Source organism: Embiotoca jacksoni, unplaced genomic scaffold (genome assembly GCF_022577435.1).
Source record: "Embiotoca jacksoni isolate LCO1_2020_lvr unplaced genomic scaffold, fEmbJac1.0.p SCAF_3, whole genome shotgun sequence".
Classification (NCBI taxonomy): Eukaryota; Metazoa; Chordata; class Actinopteri; family Embiotocidae; genus Embiotoca; species Embiotoca jacksoni.
Window position 1 is genome coordinate 5,104,661 of NW_027185381.1, and position 15,547 is coordinate 5,120,207.

The window sequence follows — 15,547 nt, forward strand, 5'->3', positions numbered from 1 at the left end:
GAGGCGTTCCTAGGCCAGCTGGGATGTATAATCCCTCCAGCATGTTCTGAGTCTTCCTCGGGGTCTCCTGGCATGCCCGGAACACCTCCGCCTAGGAAGCATACTGATCAGGTGCCCGAACCACCTCAGCTGACTCCTTTCTGGATGGGCAAACTCCCAGAACCCCCCCAATAGTCTTGCGAGGGTAAAGCGCTGGTCCACTGTTCCACAACCGGGACAGAATCCGCACTGCTCCTCTTGAATCCGAGGTTCGACAAACGGTCGGAGCCTCTTTTCCAGCACCCTGGCGTAAGCTTTGCCCGGGAGGCTGAGTAGTGTGATACCCCGATAGTTGGAGCACACTCCAGCGCTTTACCCTCGCAAGACTATTGGGGGGGTTCTGGGAGTTTGCCCATCCAGAAAGGAGTCAGCTGAGGTGGTTCCCTTTTTGAAAATGGGAACCAGTCCATGGGCACTGTTCCCAACCCCCATGTGACATTGAAGAGGCGTGTCAGCCCAGCAATGTCCAGCGCCTTCAGCATCTCAGGACGGATCTCATCCACCCCTGGCGCCTTGCCATCGAGGAGGAAATTATCTAAAATATTATTATTTATTTTAGCATACAGTTATATGTAATCACTTCCATTGATAATAAGCATATAATTAGATCATTTAAATTTTAATTCACCGCAAACCAATTTTTTTGCAAATTTTATTTGGTGATGAGAAGACAGGAGCAGAGCCTTTCTGATTGTAAATGAGGAGTTATTTTTGTTAATAAAATGAGTTTTGTTTAAAAACACTTATTTTATGCTGTAATACTTTCAGCACAGTTTCTACTGATGATAGTTTTTGGCAGGAAAAAAATCGCAGGAATAAAAAAAAAAATTGCAAGCCCCCACAAATATTGCAGTTTGCTTGAATTTGCGTCAATTATTGCGATCAATTTCCTGGGACTGGCAAAGTCTTGGTCAGTCTCTATCATCTCATACCTGGCCTGTAATGTCATGTCAGCTAGCTACATAACATAGCTACGAAATTTTTACAGTCTTACAGACTGCCTCCAGGGAGGATGCATTTGCAAATGGCAGGAGACATAGCTGGCCAGGAAACCGTACATTAACAGGTAGACAATAGCAGGTGGATAAACTTGCAATCAAGCCAGAGAACCGCTGATGTTAATGCACTCTAGGCTTTGATACCGAGTCCCGTGTCACAGGGGATAGGGCCAGATATGCAGCCAGGAATGGCTCTATAGGTGGAGGATTAACTAAGCCCACCTTTTCAGCTCAATCAAAATCCAAATACTGTCCATAGCACGGTGACGTGGGTAGAAAGTAGTTTATTCCATGTTGAGGTCAACTCAGAGACAAAGTCTGGGATCATGGGCAGGCGGTTCTTAGCTGCTGTCGGCTCGGTGGGCAGGGAAAATCCAGCGAACCATGACAGTTTCACTGCCAGCGGAGGAGAGGGCCACTCCATCTTCAGTTTCGCTGCTGCCCGGTGGTACAACTGGAAGAAGGATGTGTTGTCCTGGCTAACCGGCACAGTAGTGGCGGGACAATGACAAAGCCTCCTGTTACTCCTCTCGGCTAAACTTTCCACATACTCTGTGTGGTTGGCCAAGTTAGTGGTGGGAGCTTCAGTTAAAAGCTCCTCACCTTCAGATTCAGACGAAGCTGGATCCCTCGTCTCAGAGAGGAGGGAGTCGTGCGGGGTGACAGCAGTCTTTCCCAGCACTTTATCCACGAACGTGACCCGCCTTCCCTAAGGTTGAGCGCCGGAGCTGGTGACAAAGTTTGCAAGCCACTGGCTCAGTCAACCCTCTCTTATTTAGAGTACAGTATATGTGAGTAAAGACATGAGACTGAAAACACTTGGGCCCTTCAGATATTCATTTCAAAAACAGTCCCTTGACCATGCAAACATGAGAGTGAAAAAAGAACATCCAAATTTGAAGATGAAAACAAAGAGTCATGTCTGAATCAAGCGTGACAACGTTTAAGGGTAGCTCAACTGAAAAACAGAAAAACGACAAAAGTTGTGATGGAAGCGTGGACCATCCCCAGACAGACGGGACACACTTCATGGTGGTCCTTGTTGTGTGAGTAGAAACCACACTCCTGAGGACAGGGACAAACAGAAGACTTCTCCCTCGCCGGCTTCCTTGTGCTCATCCCGAGACACAAAACACAAGTTCAAAATTGGCGTTCCATGGGTATCCGATGGTTAACACCAACAGGGGCTGTTGAGCGAATTCTGAACCGGCAGTAGCCTAGACAACGACAGAGCTGAGCCGAGGTGCAGTATTGAATTGAAGTGTGTCTGTGGTGGTATATGTGGCAAGGCCTCACATACGTCACCACACGTCATCTGCCGTAAAGGCGTGAATAGAGGTGGTTTCGGTCAGGTCACACCAGGGCGCAACATCACATACAATGAGTCAAGTGAAATCAACTGAAAGGGAACTACATCATTACATAGCTCCATGCTGCTAGACTCCTCAGACAAAAATGGTAATCTTACCTCTCAGAACATGGAAGTCTCTACCTCTGACTTGATTGGTTAGTTTGTCGTGGTAAAGAATGAATATCAGTGGAAAAACCAAACGTGAGCATTTGGGTGTGATATTCACCATGTACATCTCAACTGTTCACAACAATTTGTATCTGTTACTTACAAGCACTGGAAGGTAGGTTACAGACTTAACTTATTTATAACTACAGTAAGTTGCAGCACATTTGTGTTAATGAGTTGAAAAAAAACCAAAAAAAAAACAGGGCTGTCTTTTGGTTTTAGTGTTGTTTAATATAAGATATAAAACTTTCCATTAGAACATGTCGTATATCACAGTGTACTCATGTGTACTCACAGGCCAAGATGTTGCTGTATCTGTTTTTGTTCTTATTGTCGGGATGGTTGGAGCTGTCAGTGGTCATTCCCATGTCCACTGTGCATGCCTGAACCTCCTAGAAACAACCACACACAAATGACACTAAAGTTTAACCTCTGAAGAAATGGAAGTTTTTGACCATAATTCAATTTTGGGATTTTGTAGTTTTGTAGAGTTCACACTCAGCACAAAATAAAGACTTGCTGGAAGGGAGACCTGGGTATTGTTCGGAAATCTTCTGTACTGTTTTTAAATTTAACTGGTACCAATAGAACCATACTTTTCTTGAGGAATTTGTATGTTTCCTTTTGGAAATCGAACAAAAGAAGCTGAAGTTCTTAAATATTGAGTATGGATCATCACAAAATTCCTTTAGTCTTAATCAGCAGAATAATCAATAAGCAGAAATTTCAATGAGGGAGATTTTATTAGCTCTGCAAATCTCATAATTCTGAGAGTTAGATGTGGGAATTACAACAAAAGAGTTTGTACTTTGGAAAAAGACACTCTTAATTATTGGGAAGGAGTCATGATTTTAGAATTTTCTAAAAGTCATTCAACTATATAAAATTTTATAGTTTATGTCTCTTAAACAATTTGTTGTTGTGAAAGCAGTTTTAAGGTAATGAATAGGAGCTGAATATGTGTAGTCTTGGAAAATGTAATGTTAAAAGTCTTCACTTGAGTCTGTAACAAGAACCAGAAGTATCATATTGCCATGGTTACAACTGTAGGTTACAACTTGAGCACCGTTTTATACAGTGGGTACGGAAAATATTCAGACCCCTTTAAATTTTTCACTCTTTGTTTCATTGCAGCCATTTGCTAAAATCAAAAAAGTTAATTTTATTTCTCATTAATGTACACTCAGCACCCCATCTTGACAGAAAAAACAGAAATGTAGAAATTTGTGCAAATTTATTAAAAAAGAACAACTGAAACATCACAGGTAGGTAGGTAGGTAGGTAGATAGGTAGATAGATGTAGAATTACCTATTAAACATTTGTCCAAACTTGGATGATCTGAAGTGGTCCAATTATTACTGAATTAATCTATTGTATATTATCTCATAATTATGAAATATTTTGCTTACAAGTATGACATAGGGATCTTGTAATTAGGGAGATCTTTTCATTTAAATTGTAATTATGAGACAGTGAGTTATATTACAAGATAGCCCTGATGGCCATGTGTGCAACAATAAAATCCTTTAAAGCCCAGAAAGCATTTCCCCTACAATTATGGTTAAGTAATTCATATTTTCCTTTAAAATGCATTTTGCTTTATTCTATATTTTAACTCTATTATATTATATTAATGGCATGTGTTTAATTTGATCTGTTTTGATGCATTTTATTTATTTTTTAATTTGTAAATTAAATTTTGACATGTTTTTATGTTGCTTTATATCTCTTTTTATGTGAAACACTGAAATTGATTTGACATCTGCGAAGCACTTTGAGCTGAATTTCTTGCATAAAAATTGCTGTACAAATAAAGTTTGTTATTATTATCATATTTGTATAAGAAATGTTTAAAACGATATTGGTTTATTTGTTCATTTTTATTTACAACCTAAAAAAATGATTCTTTTGTGTGTATTGTCATATTAGTATAAAGAATCCAGAGACTTTTTGGTGCAGAGTCAGCCACTTTGTTTGTGATAAATAGGTGCCATTTTGAAGTCCAGAATCCAGCTCTTATAACGCATTCATGATTTATTCTAATTGTGTCAAACAGGAGACATGCTTTGTGAATTCACATTTCCCACATTAAGAGAAACACTTTGCATTACAAGACAAGACAGAAACACAGCCACATTGAGTGTTGCGGCATTTACCAGTAACTAAAGATATGGTGGGGAGGAGAGCGTCTTACCTTGTAACTCTCTGTCAGTATCTAATAACAGGGGAGAGGAAGCAGCAGCCAGCCAGGACATTTCCGTGACAACATAGTCAAACCGAAGAGGTGCAAGAATACAAATTACAAGACAACACAAAAACAAGTCCACACAATTTCATCTCACAGTACTGCTCATGCTACTGCCAACACATAGGGGAAATCAAACCAAATAAAAAAATCTGATTCAATATCATCTTTTGGAAGATACAACCATTCCAAAATGGTTTTAAATACTTTGATTTCCATTTGCTTGAAGAATAAATATATATATAATATAAATAAATATATATATACACATATATAAAAATATACAAATAGCTGAACAGCAATGTCGCTATGGTAGCTACTAGCTTCTAATGTTATAGCTAGCCTAAACAAGATAACATTAGCCTCTGAATGTTATCTGTTGAGCATTGCCACAACATAAGCAGCTACTGCAGTTCACAAAGAATAAGAGTAACAATTTTTGAACATTATGACAACATGTGATCTTGAATTATGTGTACAAATCCTGTCTGTCTTTGAGCTGCTCATATAATTCCATCTTTTATCTGAAATGCTTTGTTTGCATTCTGAGTTTTGGTCGTAAATTGTCCTTGATCATCCAACTCACAAAATAGAGCACTTTTTTTCTCTGGCAAACCTATTGCTCCACCTGCTCTTGCCAGTGCCATTTCACATGTGATTGTTACCTTTGGTTCAATCAGTACTTTTGGTACCATAGGAAACAAGCACTAACACATTTTCAGTATTTTGGTACCGAAATATTGATTCTCGCAACATGCCTGGTATGGATGGAGATTAGTCTTGAAGCACTGCTGAAACGTTTGTGTAGACGGAAATTGTTCTATTTGTCTACTAGTGTTGATGTAGCTTAAGGAAACTGGGGTTATAGAAGTTTCCTAAATGCTTCCCATCTTTGTTTCTTTACTTGTTTTTCTTTGGGTACCATTTTTTTCTTCTTCTCTTACGTGCTCATTCTATTTTTAATTTAGATGTTTTTTTGAGCTGAAGCAAGAGTTTTAAAACCAAAAATGTCATGAATTTTATTTATCTGAGAACAGTGAGGATTTTTTGATTTCAGAAATAATTTATATAATTAAGAAATAAATAATTTAATACATTTTCCTCCTGATATGCAAAGGGCTGTAAGAAAATCTTCGCATCCATAACTGTCTAAAGTTGTGTTCAACAGCAAGATTGGTGTCATAAAACTGCCAGAAGAACCTTTCACTACTATTATGTAATGTGCTCATCCCATACATTTTCTTACATATAATTGATTTTAAATATTTCTGAAGGGGACTTGCCCTCTGGACTATATTTTAAGGAAAAAAAAAAAACACATGAAAATTCTTCTGACGTCTATGCTTTTGAGGCAATTTTCCCTTCAGTGGCAGCCTCAGTACAAAATCAACTGGAGCTTTAATTCACAAAGTGACTGGATTTTCTGTTGAAGGTCAACAAGTAAATGACAACTGACACACCGCTCAGATGAATCAATGGAGGCTCCTTGCAAAGACATGAGCAGGACTGCAATGTGCGCTGTTCAGCTCATTTTTATATCAATGCTCACATGCAGGAACAAAAACTGTAAAGATGATTATTACTATTAATATTACCTATAGTATTAATCATCATGATAAAATGATCCAAAATAGTTTTGCATTGTTCCAGCTCTGCATCAAGTCAGTACACGTGACATCATCACAAGTCATGCAGCATACAGACAATATGACAACACTCATAAATCATAAGTCTCACAAATAACCACAACAGCCAGATTGTTTAAAAATATGCATTTGAATATGAGCTTAATGTTGTGTTTTTGGTACTTTTATTCCATACCTCAAACTCTCGTTGGAAGCCCTGAGTGTCGTGCAGTTCAGAGACGTGTTTCACAAAGTCCTTCACTGGATATAATGTTTGATTATCTGAAAGATAAAAACAATTCGAAGTGTAAAGTGTATCAAAGTGTATCTGATAGATGAATACAAAATATTTGGTTGTTTGTGTGTTTTTTTCATTTTGAAAAGAAAAAATTTGACTTTTGATTTTGGCAGTGATTACAGTTTTTAAGCAGTACATTTTGGAGATAGTTTTGTACAATGTAATTTGAAAACATTTTGGGAATTTAAAGAGATGTGATGGCACTTTTGGCCGATTTTGGAGAGGTGAACACACTATTATATATATTTTAGAGAGGACACCTCTGTAAAGTTGGAGGATTTTGTAAAACTTAAGACATTTTAGAAAAGTGCGGATATATTTGAAAGGGTGGATACCTTTGTAAAGTTAGGAAATTTTCAAAAAGTGACACTGTTTTTGAAAAAGTGAGCACTGTACATTTTTGGTGATTTTATGAAAGACAAAAACATTTAGAAGAACTGAGGACATAGTCAGAACTGAAGATGTATTTGAGAGTAACGACTATTTGAATATGGCAAAAATTATTTGAAGGTGAGGACATTTTCAAAAAAGGGTAACATTTGTAGAAAGTGAAACTAAGACCTTTTAGAGAAGTGAGTACTTTAAGGCACATTGAGAATACTTTAAAACATTATGGAAAATTTGAATTTTACACTTTGTGTAACATTTTTAAAGTGAGGGGATTTTCAGAAAGTGGGGACATTCATGGAGAGTTAACATTTTTGGGAATTTGCTATATTTCTGGGAAGTGACTACATTTTGGGAAGGTGAAGACATTTCTAGAGCATGAAGGCACTTTTGGAAATAGAGGACGTGTAGACTTTAGACTTTAGAAAAGTCAGGATACTTTGTCCATTCCTCACATCTTGACAGGGGTTTTTAAGGTTTAGTATTGGTTCTAAAGTTTAAGGTTACAGGTTTTAAGTTTATGTTAATTGTGTCAGGAAGGGCACAAGAAAGATGTGTGTGTGTTACCAGATGTTAATGCAGCAGTGGATGGTGCAGCAATGACTCTGGGTGAAGAGCTTTCGTCAATGTAAAAGTGAGCTGTCTGAAAACATGTCCTGCAGAGAAAAAAAAAAACACATTTTATTTGAAGGACATTTTAATAATGTGGCCTCATTTTTGTGAACGTGATACATAAAGTGCAGACAGAGGAATGCATGTATCTATGTTTAAACTTTAAAAACCTTTTAAAAAAAATTGTGTTTGACTTAAATATAGAAATGACAAACACCAAAGAGAAAAAATACCACTGCACTAATTCTGACAGGCAGGAGATGCTTTTGTCTTCATGTGATTCGGCGTTAGCCCACATTTTGGAGAATACATGGTAATCTTCCCATAAACACAGGAAAAAAGATGTTCTGTTAATCCTTGACAAGTTTTTAAAAGGATGAGGCCGCCTCTGATGAACCTATGTTGTCTTGGCCAGAAATGGGCATCAGGGATTATCACCGGCAAAAAAACAACAACATACAAACACAGAATGAGGGTTTAGCCTTGAGATTAAAGACTGATACTTTGAGAAACTGCTCTGGTTGACACAAACACAAATGTGGCACAAAAACAGGTCTCCTAGGTTTTTTTGCATGCTGGATTTCAAGTCACACTGTCGCTCGGACCAGTACAGCATTGACCCTCAATACCAAATTAATTTCCATTGACTGCACTTGTATTATTTTTGTTAAACGACAGGTCAAAAACTCACCTTTCTGCCTCTGTTCAGCTTTTAAAAGCCCCTTTTTTTCTCGAGATTATGCATATTTTAATTGTATTGTGTATATGTATTGTATCTGTGTCACTCAACAGGCAGAAAAAGGCTTAAATAGAAGATAGAGTCATGACAGTGTAAGACCTGTACAGTCTGCCGTATGTTTTAGTTTTTAGTCACATTAGCAGTGTAGATGGCTGTTGTGATTTGTCAATTCAGCTTAGGAGTTTAGATTGAAACGTCTCTCATTATACTGCTCGATATGCAAGAAGTTTGGTTGGGGGATTCCTGTTGACGATTGGAACCCAAATGGTGATCATGTGACTTTTCTTCTCCTTTATCTGGTCAAAATCTTCAGTCATAAACAGAACTTTGGTTTGTGAAAAAATAAAAAAAAAATACATTTTTGACACTCCCATCAACATCAACTGTATTGTGCAAAAATTTAACTATTAGCATGTTAACACTGGAAACTATGACAGTAAAAGCGGTAAACATAAGTGCTAAACACCAACATGGCTGTAGACTTTTACGCTTGTTAAAATGCGAGAATATGGTGACACAAAGTGGTGCCTGGTTAATGGAGGGCACTGGCACGCTGCCCCCTTTCATGTGCCCTGAGAAGGAAGGCTACTTAAACATGTTAAACAAAAACAATGAAATGAATAATTGTTTAATCATACTACTTTATACACCTGGTTGGCAGAATTGACAGAACTGATCAAAAATGGTTTCCAAATCATATTTGTGTCTATGTAAATACTGGTTTCTGTGGCTACCAGCACACTGAGTGTAAATGTTTGACAATTATGTGACCTGATACTAGCCTGGCGTACCTAGACCCACAGTGGGTACGGAAAGTATTCAGACCCCTTTAAATTTTTCACTCTGTTTCATTGCAGCCATTTGCTAAAATCAAAAAAGTAAAAAAGAAAAACTGAAATATCACATGGTCATAAGTATTCAGACCCTTTGCTGTGACACTCATATTTAACTCACATGCTGTCCATTTCTTCTGATCCTCCTTGAGATGGTTCTACTCCTTCATTGGAGTCCAGCTGTGTTTAATTAAACTGATTGGACTTGATTAGGAAAGGCACACACCTGTCTATATAAGACCTTACAGCTCACAGTGCATGTCAGAGCAAATGAGAATCATGAGGTCGAAGGAACTGTCCAAGGAGCTCAGAGACAGAATTGTGGCAAGGCACAGATCTGGCCAAGGTTACAAAATAATGTCTGCAGCACTCAAGGTTCCTGAGAGCACAGTGGCCTCCATAATCCTTAAATGGAAGAAGTTTGGGACGACCAGAACTCTTCCTAGACCTGGCCGTCCAGCCAAACTGAGCAATCGTGGGAGAAGAGCCTTGGTGAGAGAGGTAAAGAAGAACCCAAACATCACTGTGGCTGAGCTCCAGAGATGCAGTAGGGAGATGGGAGAAAGTTCCACAAAGTCAACTATCACTGCAGCCCTCCACCAGTCGGGGCTTTATGGCAGAGTGGCCCGACGGAAGCCTCTCCTCAGTGCAAGACATATGAAAGCCCGCATAGAGTTTGCCAAAAAACACATGAAGGACTCCCAGACTATGAGAAATAAGATTCTCTGGTCTGATGAGACCAAGATTGAACTTTTTGGCGTTAATTCTAAGCGGTATGTGTGGAGAAAACCAGGCACTGCTCATCACCTGCCCAATACAATCCCAACAGTGAAACATAGTGGTGACAGCATCATGCTATGGGGGTGTTTTTCAGCTGCAGGGACAGGACGACTGGTTGCAATTGAAGGAAAGATGAATGCGGCCAAGTACAGAGATATCCTGGAAGAAAACCTCTTCCAGAGTGCTCTGGACCTCAGACTGGGCCGAAGGTTCACCTTCCAACAAGACAATGACCCTAAGCACACAGCTAAAATAACAAAGGAGTGGCTTCGGAACAACTCTGTGACCATTCTTGACTGGCCCAGCCAGAGCCCTGACCTAAACCCAATTGAGCATCTCTGGAGAGACCTGAAAATGGCTGTCCACCAACGTTCACCATCCAACCTGACGGAACTGGAGAGGATCTGCAAGGAAGAATGGCAGAGGATCCCCAAATCCAGGTGTGAAAAGCTTGTTGGATCATTCCCAAGAAGACTCATGGCTGTACTAGCTCAAAAGGGTGCTTCTACTCAATACTGAGCAAAGGGTCTGAATACTTATGATCATGTGATATTTCAGTTGTTTTTTTTTAATAAATTTGCACAAATTTCTACATTTCTGTTTTTTTTCTGTCAACATGGGGTGCTGAGTGTACATTAATGAGAAATAAAATGAATTTTTTTGATTTTAGCAAATGGCTGCAATGAAACAAAGAGTGAACAATTTAAAGGGGTCTGAATACTTTCCGTACCCACTGTAAACTCACTGCATGAAAATATGGATTCGGGAGCATTAATGGTGCCTTCCCAGCAGATGAGTAAGCTAGCCATGCCATGCGCACTAATGCATCTTCATATCGTCACAGATGCTGACTTTAGAACTGTGCACTGATAACAAGCTGGGTGTTCCGTCTCCTCTTTAGCCTGGAGGATGCGATGTCTATGATTTCCAAAAATAATTAAAAATTTGGATTTTTCAGACCACAGGACAATTTTCCACTCAGTCTATCTAAAATGAGATCAGGCCCAGATAAGCAGGTGGCTTTTCAGGATCATGTTAATATATGGTTTATTGTTTGCATCGTAGAGTTTTATGCTGCATTTATGGACTTAATGATGAACTGTGTTCACAGATAATGGTTTTCAGAGGTGTTTTTGAGTTTGAACCCTAGGCAATTTTCAGGGTCATTTGTCTACGTTTACTTTTAAGCTCTTATCTTGGTCATTAAAGGGCCTAACCATTAATGCTATAGCTTGTTTTTTAAGAGCAGCCTGAGCTATCCACATCTTTCATTTGCTAATACTTTTAGGTATTAGCTGAGACATTCTTTTAAGCCTTCATATTAAGGGAAAAAACATTATCTCATGAAATAATTTTTTTTTACATTTATCTCATCATAAAATATTGTCAGTAGAGATATCCTTTTATAATCATGTCGAGGAGATTGTCTAGAATCTGGCAATATCTGAATCATGTTTGTGGAACACTATGACTTAAGAATTTGGAAAAAATATGACCAAACCAGGGAGTGAGGGACTCACACTAAGGGCATACGCGATTCGCATGTGCGAATAACTTGGCTGTCGAGTAGGCCCACAAATACGTCATTATAATTTTTTTCCCAAAGAGTGTGATTTGCTATCATTTCAAAATACTTTGTCGTACAGCGAAACGAGTGGTATCATCAGTTTGGGTGATTTCTGCTGTATATTTTGATATGCACTACGTCATGACTTTGATTGATTCAATCAAGAGAAGTGGATTTGGAATGGGCGCAGCGCTTCATGCAGAGTGCAACGATGAAGCAACTTAAAAGTCATATTTACTGCAATGCTTCAAGGTGCAGACATTGCTGGAAAGCTCAAGTTGTGCAGTTTCATAGGATATGTGCTGCATCTCTCTGTGATAAATACTTGCTGTGCTACCGGATGCAGTTTGCGTCCATCCAGTTCGAAGGGTTAAAAATAGCTGCTGCTCGTGAATAAACACAGCAATCTAATGCAGTGATTTTAAACTGGCTGGTCCATTTTGAATGGGTGCATGAAAAACAAAAGTTGAGGGAGGACAAAAGTCAAAACATTTTATTTTAAGTCTACAGAAGTTTTGTTGCTGCACTTTTATTTTTAAGGGCATATGTTTCCCATGAAGCAGCTCACATACAGCAGCCATTTTCTGCTAGCGCTGTCATAACAGTAACAACCAAAACCCATGAATTTACATTATGACTGATTCGAGAGTTTTTGAACATGGTTAGGATTAGATAAGTATGACTTTTAAATTAGTTCAATAAGTCTCCCTATTTCTGTCTCTTTTCATACAGTTTAATGAGGAAACTTGATGAGCATTGTCAGTTTAAAACTGTCTTATAAGCATTTATGCTTGTTGTTCAAAGTATTTCTGCCTTTTTTTAAAAATGTAATTGACTTTTTAGAGCTATTTGTAGTTTTGTTGATTTTTTTTTGCATAATTAGTTTTATTTTTTTTGCTCAATATTATCAGAAATGTGGGTCGTGATTCAATGAATAAAGGAAAAAAGTGGATCCTCTAATATAAGCTGTAAGCACGTGCGAAGACATTCTTAGAAATGACAGTTTTTCCTTTTTTTGTGTGTGTGTTAAATCTAAACCCTTGTTTAAAATAATGAGCATCTTTGCACGAGTGTCTCTGGTACTAATAAAGCTTCTGATTTTAATTGAATTCATATCCGATAGCCCTTGGTTCTGGACTATTGTAGAGAAGCTGCTAAATAAATGACTTTGGATTTGATCAGATGCTTTCAAAAACTATTTAACTATATGCAAATTTTTTGCACATCTCTCTGCTTGTAAACTTGCAAAGTGAACCAAAATTCCCTCAAACTGCTTGACCTCAAATGCACAGTAGCAGTGTCCAAATAAGCCCCGTGTTGTCACAAGGGAGTGAAAAAGGACACAACAGCACCAGGATTAGTGTGGTTCGGCCTCCTGCCGCTCGCCTCACAAGTAGCTGACACGATTCCTTCTGTCAGACATAATCAGGCGGATGTCCTTTTCTATCCCTCGACCCGCTCTGCATGCTCTTGGCTGAGTGGATGCTCAAAGCACTGCAGCCCAAGTACATCGTTCATTGAGGATTAATCCCCCTGGTCCTCAGATTATTACCAGTTTAGCACTGCTCAATCTTGGAGATACAACAACAAGCACAGCAGAAAACAAGTACAATATGTTAAGTCTTCAGCAGGGCAGATGAGAAGTTAAAAGTCTGTGAAAAATATGACTAAAAATGTTTACACAGCTTCTGACAGCGTGTCTTCGATCAGATTTCTGAAGATGGTTATTTCACAGTCTGAGTGGACATCAGGGTTTTCAAGTTATGCTTTCAGCACAAGAACAAAGGAAACTTTTGGATTTAAAAAAAACAACCTTTGCAACTATTGTTAAAGAAATTTTTGTTTGCTCCAAATCTAGTATTTTATGTCCCAATATGTGATGCAAAACAGCATCTCTCAAGGTCATCTGTAATGAAGCATTATTTTGCTGTCAAAAGCAAGCAACAAGTGAAAGGATTATTTCAGTCAGCTGGCAGCCAAATCATAGCATGAAACAGGAGGTATTGTTCTGTGAAGGGGCTGTTGGCGAAACACATGCAAATCAGAACACTCAGTATAAGTAAGATCAAGACTGAGACCATGTTTGAATAGATTAAGCTTCCCAGAAAAATATGAAAGTCTTCTGGCATAAGTCTCTACTTGACTACCCCTCCTAATAATATGGGATACAATGGATTTGGAGGGTAGGGAATGGAGATGGGGGTTTAAATTGTGTGTTTTTTGAAAAATATTGTGGATAGATTATTCACACCTGAAGAAATAGAGACCAATGATTAAAAAAAAAAACCAGGATGTTGCTACAGGACTGTTACAGCTTTAATTTCTAAAGACAAATATGTTATACTTTTTGAGATTAAAAAAATTCCCCAAAAGGGAATAGTGTAGAACTAGAGTACTTTTTAATAATCAGAAACTATGTTCAAATGTCTTGCATTTCCCACTGTTCAGTTGTAGATAATAGCAATACTCATGAGCTCATCATGCATACATATAAATGCTCTTCCCATGGACTACAAACTGGGTTGGAACTGCATTGTGTTCAAGTAGTAACCAACAGTGACATCACCCATTGGTTTGTGAACGGCCGTTATGACGCCCCAAGTTCGGACATTGGCCGTCACCATCTAGACAGTTCAGAGCGGTGCTGAGCCAGAAGTAACCATATTTGGATGAGCTGGGGTGGAGTGAGCAGTAGATCTGACTCGATCTGATTGGAAACCCAACGATTTTACGTCCCGCCCACCAACAGTGGAAAACTGACACACTACAGGCCTGTCAATCAAATAGACACGCCCCTAAATACCCAGCTTTTTCAGGCTTATTTTCTCAGTAATGATAGGAATAATTTCAGATGGATCACCAAAAAAAAGAACTGGTAAAATTTTTTTTATTGACTTTGTATTTCATGGGAGTCTACGGAGCCAGAGGCATTTTGCAGCCAACCTCTATCCGCACTTGTTGATATTGCAATTTAAGGCACTTCTGGACCGTCCTAATGCATTTTTCAGACGCCGTGTCCACTTTTATATATAGTCTGGGGGTGCAACACAGTTTGACAGGATTATCTGATCACGTGGACACTGTTATATTAAATGCTCATAAGGCTATAAAAAAAGTGCTCATATTTCCCATATTTTTTATATGCTTATCTTAGATTGGGAAAAAAGCTACCAACCTCACTGTGCTATGCATGCAATTACGTGTAAATAAGCAGATGTTTTCTGACATTTCTACTATATACAAGTTTAAATTGACCAGCAACACTGACCTCCAGTAGATGAGAATACCAATTAGAACAATCAGGCTGAGGACAGTGAGGGTGGAAATGACAGCCAGAGGAACCACAGCCTTCCTCTCTCTTTCCCTGATTGAGCCAACCCTTGACTCATGGCTGCTGTTACTGGCATCTGAAAAGAAGGGTCAAAGGAGGGTGAAAATTAAAGAGTGAGAAAGTCCAAGCCATTGTCTGTTGGATATTGGAGCTTCACTATTACTGTGTTTCTCAAAGGAAGAGCTACTCTGTAGAATTGTTTTTATAACCTTCGTTGACAGAGCTAGAGGGACACAGAACTTTCTAATTGACATGAAAGATCATGTTAGAAATGTATCATTTTTAATAGATTTGAAACTGGATATCATTCAACATTGCACTAAGTGGATATTTTTACAACATTTATTTATACAGTGGATCTGCCAGTTTTTTCTTATCATAATTATCAAATCTTATCAAATCTACAACCTTTAAAAGTGCCCTCTGTTAACTGAAGTAGCCCTGTGGCATACACTACTAAAATAGGCAACCCAAAGGAAAGAACAAAAATGAAAATATGAATGTCAGTTACTTATTTTTCTCTCCATTTCTGACCTGGCTCCTATGATTATGTCATCTGCGCAATTTCAGTCA

At 38.5% G+C, this 15,547-nt stretch overlaps 1 protein-coding gene across 3 annotated transcripts in view; it reads right to left on the reverse strand.

Moving 5' to 3' along the window:
• ptprz1a (protein tyrosine phosphatase receptor type Z1a) overlaps window positions 1-15,547 on the reverse strand; it is a 156,491-nt gene that overhangs the window by 22,512 nt on the left and 118,432 nt on the right. For 2 of the 3 annotated variants that reach the window (XM_069162121.1, XM_069162123.1), the window contains 5 exons: window positions 14,912-15,050; window positions 7,680-7,768; window positions 6,624-6,709; window positions 4,752-4,772; window positions 2,852-2,948 (listed from right to left, as the gene is read on the reverse strand). In XM_069162121.1, the coding sequence (XP_069018222.1) occupies window positions 2,852-2,948; window positions 4,752-4,772; window positions 6,624-6,709; window positions 7,680-7,768; window positions 14,912-15,050 (432 nt within the window). The remainder of the gene's footprint in view (window positions 1-2,851; window positions 2,949-4,751; window positions 4,773-6,623; window positions 6,710-7,679; window positions 7,769-14,911; window positions 15,051-15,547) is intronic. The other variant, XM_069162122.1, reaches the window with a different exon arrangement.